Below are 7310 nucleotides of genomic sequence, written 5' to 3' on the forward strand. Positions count from 1 at the left end.
CCCCCCCCCCCCCCGAGTCCCATAAGTGTAAGAATGTGATTTAAAGCAGAATAAAAATGTTTCCTGCTTCAGAAAACCCAAAGCAGTCCTCACCGTTACAGATGACACCTGAAGGTTTGGAYGAACGACATAAATTTGGATTGTTGATGAATTCTTTGCAGTGCCAGAGGCTCTCGTGAGCTCCACAGTGAAGGTAATAATACGACGGTGTCCCCTGGTTTTCAGTGAAAGGAGGGTTGAATGCTGAGTAGTTGAGGGGCTCGGGCCCACACTGCAGCATGGAGCACACCATGGCAGCCTTTTCTCTGGACCAGCAGTTATAACACACCGTCCCCCAGCTGCCGTTACGATGGACCTCCACTTTACCAGAACATGGGTCCAAACCTCCGGTCAGTCGGACAGCTCTCATCTCTGGACAGAGAAACACAGAAATATGTAAAAATTACAGCAAATAAACTATTTATTTACATTTTCCTCATCAAACATTCAACTCTTCAGCTACTCAGGTTCTGTCTTATTAGTATACTTAATTATTTAGTTATTATTGACCGGACTAGCCTTCTGCTACTTTAGCTTTCAGCTAGCCTTCTGCTGCTTTAGCTTTCAGCTAGCCTTCTGCTGCTTTAGATTTCAGCTAGCCTTCTGCTACTTTAGATTTCAGCTAGCCTTCTGCTGCTTTAGATTTCAGCTAGCCTTCTGCTGCTTTAGCTTTCAGCTAGCGTTTTGCTACTTTAGCTGTCAGCTAGCCTTCTGCTGATTTAGCTTTCAGCTAGCCTTCTGCTGCTTTAGCTTTCAGCTAGCGTTTTGCTTGTTTCATCTTCATCAGCTCAGTTTCAGCTGTTTCAGTAAATTTCGGCTCTTTGACTGTAAACAAACCCAACAGAACCGGGTCGTTCCCAACAGTAAATCAGACTGATCTGAAACTCCTGACCCGACCAGAACCTGTTGGGTCCTGAGGTTTTTGTTGTTCTGGGTCAGACCTGAGCAGACCACCCCGGCGTCCTCCTTGTGTCCACAGTCGGACTGGTCCTGTGCAGACGGGCAGGTCCACAGGTCGTCCTCGTCCCCGGTGCAGTTCAGCTCATCCAGGTGGACCGGTCCTCTGCCGGGGGGAAACGGGCCGGCCTGACCCGTGGCGTTCAGGGCGTACCCACAGCCGAGCTGGGCGCAGACCACGTTGGCGTCCCTCAGGTCCCACTGGTCGTCGCAGACCGTCCCCCACTCCCCGTCCTTCCAGATCTCCACCCGGCCGGCACAGCGGTCCAAACCTCCAGCTAACCGGACCGCCCCGTGTCCTGAGGAAGACAAGAGTCTCAGTTAGAGCCAGGAAGATCCAGTTACCCCCCTACGACAGCAGGAGGGGTCATCAGAACCAGAACCAGACTCTAGAGAGAGCTGGACCTTATAGTCTCACCACAGTCCACCTGGTGGATCTCAGAGCAGGTRCTGCCCACAGACTGGGAGCAGTTCTGCAGACGGTGGTCCTGGTGGGAGCAGCCATGATAGCAGCTGCTGTTGGTGGTCCGGCTGCTTCGGTCCACATGATAGACTCCTCCACAGTCCAGGTCCTGGCAGACCCCTTCAGCCAGCAGGTCCACAGAGTCCGGTAAGAGGAGGACCGGGTCTCTGCTCCTGTTTCCAGACCTCCTGAGGGTCCAGCTGCATTTACCTGTCAGGTTCTGAACGTAAAGATCACCTGAGGGCACAGAAACACTTCCTGTTAGTAAAATATCTGAAACTTTGGATGAATTGTTTTGATTTTAGTGAGACTGAGTTTCAGGTTTAAATCCTAAAATAAACTCATTTCTGGTTAAACTGAGTGTTTTTCTGTAACTCTGAGTAAAATACTTTGTAAAAGACGACTGAAGGAACCTATGATCAAAGTCAGATAATAATTTTATTTAATAAATACTTTGTGAATGTTGTTTTGCAGCTGAAATAATAAAAGTCATGGGWTGTACCAAAATTATTTATCTTGGTGAAACTGATGAAGAAGAAATACTGAATATTGTAAAACAGCTTGTAGATAAAAGGATCAAAAGGCTGGGTGGACATGATTTAACTGTGTTATTTAATTGTTCACATTTATAATTTATCATTTTCAACAGGAATATTTCCAAACATGAAAACAGCCAAGATAATTCCTCTCTAAGAACGGTGATAAATGTGTTGAACAACCACAGACGAATATCTTTGTTACACAGTTTTCAAAGATTTTACAGAATTTATTTGTGATTAAATTAGATCAACTCATAAACAGAATATTTTAAGTAGCAGACAGTTTGGGTTTAAAACAAATAATTCTACATTAATGGCTCTCATGGAATTAACTGAGATAAAAACGGCTGCTAATTAAAAATAGTATTTAGTATTTATTTTTTATTTAAAGCTTTCAACACTATTGATCAGTATTCTCTTTGAAAAGCTGAATAAATACAGCGTTAGAGGATCGACACTACAGCAGGTTTCTACTTCTCTGAACAACAGGAAACAGTTTGTTCGGTTAAATAATGTCAGATCTGAACTCTGTAATATTAAATGTGGAGTTCCTCAGGGTTCTGTGTTCGGAGCAGAGCTGTTCATTATGACCCCCGCACTGGGTCATCATGTTTATTTAACTTTTTTTTAACATTTCTGGTCGACTGTATCCCAGAAACAACTGCACCGACCAATGTGACATTAGTCAGGACTGTAGATGAGTCCGACCTACACTRCACCACCCAACGGTTTTACCATAGACCCCGTATTTGAGGAGGGGGCTCCATCTGAAAATGGGGTGTCTGGACATACAAAATGCTTATAACTCAAAAACTGTTCAACATAGGAGCTTCAGTTTTATTTACTTATTTTTTTGTTTTGTTTAGCTCTGATGAAGGGCTATCCATCGGTCCACCAATGAGCCCCCCCCCAAAAAAAAATCATTCTCCTGAGTTGTGGTGCGTTGGTGCTTTAGTACATGCGGGGGTCATATCTGATGCCTCTGAGCTGTATCTGGGTTATATCTGAACGAATTAATCAGCGTTTCAAAGCTTTGAAAAAGTATTTTGTTTGCTGACGACACATTTTTCTGTTGTGGTGAAAATACTGAACAAATGTCAGAGATCGTACAAACCTGGTTTCATTTAAATAAGTTGAATTTGGACAAAACAAACCACATGATTATTAACAGAAGGAAACATGTTGAAGCTTCATCCAGAATTAATGTTTGAATTTAAAGAATCAGTTAAATTAAATGTTTAAATGTCATTAATGAGAAGCTGATCTGGAGATTACACATTAATTATTTAAGGATGAAAGTAGAAAAACTATTTGTTGAATAAAGTGAAAGAGTTCTTAAATTATGTATATATTATATAACTCAGTGATTGTACCACATTTAATATATGTTAACTGTTATAATACTATTTTTATTTTATTTTAAAAAATTTAATTATTGGAAAACATTATCATCCAACAGATTTCAATTATAGAAGTTTTATGATTTGGTAGATTATAGTATTTTATGTCATATATAATGCTGATAAAAATATATAATAAATAAACATATATTATCTGTAAATATTCACTTAAACTTTAAAATATAATCTTTAGGGAATAGAGATTTTTAAAAACCTCCTTTTTGTTTTAGTCTAAATAAATGTGTAAYTCAGTAAGTTTATAGAATAATCCTGATGAGGAAATTAAAACTTCCAGAACAATTTAAATATTTAAAATCATGAAAAAGCTGCTTTGTTGAAAAAATGATACTAAGTTTTATCTCCAAACTGTTCAGTGAACCGATGCTGTTTTTGTTTCAAAGTTTGAGTCTGTAAAATACCTGTTTATTATTTTATATTATTATTATTTTACATGTTAGGACCAGAACAAACATTAAGAACAGTTTTTATCCAACAGCAGTTCTAAACACACACATGGTTAACTTGGTAAAACTACGGTTATGTGCAATAATGTTCACCTGACACTTTATGGCTGCTACTGTTGTTTTTTATCTTATTTTATCTTATTTTTAAATATTTTTCTACCTCTTATTTTATCTTTTTTTAACGTTCTGATTTATTTGCACTATGGGAGCTGCAAAATTATTTTGTTTTTTGTCTGTGGACTGCAGTGTTCTTTTCAGTGCAACAATGACAAAGATCTATCTTATATTATTTAATATTTATATTTTATTATTATTTTATTAATATTATGTTTTAGAGAGAAAAGAGCAGACATTTTAAGATTTTTTTCTCTGCTTCTTTTCATTTCATGTATAAATTGTTTTGTTTTTAACTGTATATGGATTTTTCTTGTTTTAGTGAATCAAATTAAAGAAAAAAGAAAAGTTTCGGCTGTCGTTTGTGGCTGAACGTTTTGGTGCAGCAGCAGCTCGCAGAGAACAAAGAGCAGATTCTGCTTCAGTTTGATGCAGCTGCAGAAATCCACCAAGATGCATTTSCTAACGAGGTCACGCAGACTTCCTGTAGCAGCTGCAGCCTGAGCTCAGAGCTGCTCCTGGACCCACATGAACATTACAGGTAAACAGGTTAATCAAGCTGTGCAGGTAAAGCGCTGACTCACTGCTGGACTCCTGCGTCTGACCGGCCTCAGTCTGGTTCACCTCGGCTCTTCCTCCGGCTGAAAGAAAAACATCATGGTTTACCTCTGCATCCAAACCAGGTTTATTCTGGGTTTGAGGAGAAAAGATCGGATTAAATCAACTGAATGTTTCTCAAACTTTCATTTGAACAAAATATTAGAAAAATAAGAACTTTGACAAAAATGAACGCTTTTATCATCAGGTTCTGCTGGTTTAACTTCAATCATTTAAAAACACAGTTTAATTGAATAAAAGTTTTATTTTACCAGAATAAAGTGTTAAATCAGTTCAGCTTTAAAAACCAAACCTGATCTCAGAGGAAGTTACCTGCTTCAGTCTAGATTAAATTTATTAATCTCAGTCTAAGCAGCGTTCAGAAGCAGAAATAAATCCACCTGTGAAAGCTGTAAAAAGGATCTGACCTTGATGAAAGCAGCACAGCAGGATGATCAAAACTGACTCCAGCAGCTTCATTTTGTTCAGTCGGAGCTGAAAGTCAAACGTCTGGTTTCCTCTCTTCATTCCATGTGACAGAAAACTGACTGAACTTCCCACTTGATGCTTCGCAGCAGGAAGTGAAAGGTGCAGCGTTACTGAGCCTCGTCTTCAGCTTAAATTAAAATAATCCTTGTTCTGCTCGTTAACATTTGTTTGTTCCCAGCTGAATCAAGCCTTTTATAGATGGAGATTTGAATAATTTYCTGTTATTTTTTCTCTTTAGACTTCTGGTTGGTGCTAAGAAGGATTTCTGAAGACCACCTCAGACCCTGAACCTGTGGACCATTTATACTGCTGAAACTTCAAGATAAAACCTGTAGAAACTTTTATCAGACTTGTTTTAGAAGCAGGGTGGGTCCAGCAGCTCGTAGACCTCTGTGGTTCTCTGTAGACCCTGATCAGACCCTCACCGTAGACCTCTGTGGTTCTCTGTAGACCCTGATCAGACCTCTGTGGTTCTCTGTAGACCCTGATCAGACCCTCACCGTAGACCTCTGTGGTTCTCTGTAGACCCTGATCAGACCCTCACCGTAGACCTCTGTGGTTCTCTGTAGACCCTGATCAGACCTCTGTGGTTCTCTGTAGACCCTGATCAGACCTCTGTGGTTCTCTGTAGACCCTGATCAGACCTCTGTGGTTCTCTGTAGACCCTGATCAGACCCTCACCTGGTTGTGGAGGGATTCTGACCCACTCCTCTGTACGTCTGGGGTTAGCACAGTTTGGTTTCTGGTTTCCTGTTAGTCACTGAGCTGCTCTCCACAACCGGTCTCTGGAGTCCTTTTGCACAATAAATACTTCCTTGTTGTTGGTTTCTTCTGCTGCTTTTATTTGAACATCAGGAACAAACAGGAAACAGGTAAACTGATCATATTTTACAAAATAAAAGTCCGTTTCTCCCACAGGGGTTAGAAGTAGAGTTTGGCCATGGCCTGCAGGAACCTCTTCTTCCTCTTGTGAGCGGCGAGCTGCAGAACTTCCTCTGGGTTACTGCTGTTCAGCTCCGTCTGCCCGATGGCTTTCACCTGAACAGGTGAGAGGAACAAGATAAAACAGGTCACTTCCTATTGCTACCAAAATAAAAGAGCCAGAGATGGGAGTAAAACATGAACCAGAACAGTTGTGTTCATTTAATCTGATTAGAGACTGAAACCCAGCAGGATTATTGTTCTGATAAAGTGTGTTTGTGGAGCAGGTAAGATATTAACCACTCACAGCTATCTGCCTCTTCTCCGTCTCTCCTCGTTTGTGGTGGATATCTGAGGTGAGCTTCAGGAACACAACCTGAGGAAGACAAGTCCTTCAAGCCCGACAGTGACTGACAGGAAGGATACGGGTCAGGTACTCCAGGATGGTCACGTCCCAGATGTAGTCGTAGAACGAGTCCATGGCGTCGTGGCTGTGGACGCAGTGCGTTAGACACGCCCACTTCCTGTTCCCGTCAGAACGTTCTGACGGGAACAGGAAGTGGGCGTGTTCTGTGGGCTCCTACCTGTTCTGCTCCTGGAGAGCTTTGAACGCCGTCATGTAGTCGACTTCTCTGAGGAACTGACACAGAACGGCCACCTGAGGACAAGCAGACGTCAGGTACACAGACAGGTACGCCACACACCTGCTGACCTGAGGTGACCTCTGACCTGAGTGTGACAGTTCATCATGGAGCAGCACTTGATCATCCTCTTCAGCACCTGGAGGAGACATGTCAGCTCTAACGTGTATTCATCTTTAACGACCAGATAACAAACAAATCTGCTCTAAAGATGAAGATGAGCTCCTCCTCCTCAGGTGTGCTGCTCTCACCTGGTCCGTGTACACGTCAGGAGGAACAGGTTTGCTGAAGAAGTCAGAGCACACGGCTCCGGCCTGCAGGTAGAAGTTCACTGCAGCAGAGTACTGGTTGGTCACTGAGGGACACGAAACAGCTCGTTAGCAGGTCAGTCGTTAACAGGTCGGTTAATAACAGCTCGTTAACAGGCCAGTCGTTAACAGGTCAGTCGTTAACAGGTCAGTCGTTAACAGGTCAGTAATAACAGCTCGTTAACAGGTCAGTCATTAACAGGTCGTTAATAACAGCTCGTTAACAGGTCAGTCGTTAACAGGTCAGTCGTTAACAGGTCATTAATAACAGCTCGTTAACAGGTCAGTCATTAACAGGTCGTTAATAACAGCTCGTTAACAGGTCAGCCGTTAGCGGCTCGTTAACAGGTCAGTCATTAACAGGTCGTTAATAACAGC

At 41.8% G+C, this 7310-nt stretch overlaps 2 protein-coding genes across 3 annotated transcripts in view; both read right to left on the minus strand.

The window, feature by feature from the left end:
• The window catches only part of LOC106529381 (deleted in malignant brain tumors 1 protein), a 9154-nt gene extending 3465 nt beyond the window's left edge, over positions 1–5689 (minus strand). The window contains exons 1-5 of one of the 2 annotated variants that reach the window (XM_014024794.1): positions 5002–5689; positions 4561–4617; positions 1415–1696; positions 981–1295; positions 94–411 (exon numbers count right to left, since the gene is read on the minus strand). In XM_014024794.1, the coding sequence (XP_013880248.1) occupies positions 94–411; positions 981–1295; positions 1415–1696; positions 4561–4617; positions 5002–5101 (1072 nt within the window). In that variant the 5' untranslated portion in view covers positions 5102–5689. The remainder of the gene's footprint in view (positions 1–93; positions 412–980; positions 1296–1414; positions 1697–4560; positions 4618–5001) is intronic. The other variant, XM_014024792.1, reaches the window with a different exon arrangement.
• Positions 5690–5814: 125 nt separating this feature from the next.
• The window catches only part of ints8 (integrator complex subunit 8), a gene marked incomplete in the record, with an annotated part of 15710 nt that continues 14214 nt past the window's right edge, over positions 5815–7310 (minus strand). The window contains 6 exon segments of the mRNA XM_014024790.1: positions 5815–6100; positions 6291–6334; positions 6410–6474; positions 6568–6641; positions 6713–6763; positions 6876–6979. Of these exon segments, the coding sequence (XP_013880244.1) occupies positions 5984–6100; positions 6291–6334; positions 6410–6474; positions 6568–6641; positions 6713–6763; positions 6876–6979 (455 nt within the window).

Source organism: Austrofundulus limnaeus, unplaced genomic scaffold, assembly GCF_001266775.1.
Source record: "Austrofundulus limnaeus strain Quisiro unplaced genomic scaffold, Austrofundulus_limnaeus-1.0 Scaffold440, whole genome shotgun sequence".
NCBI classification, from domain to species: Eukaryota; Metazoa; Chordata; class Actinopteri; order Cyprinodontiformes; family Rivulidae; genus Austrofundulus; species Austrofundulus limnaeus.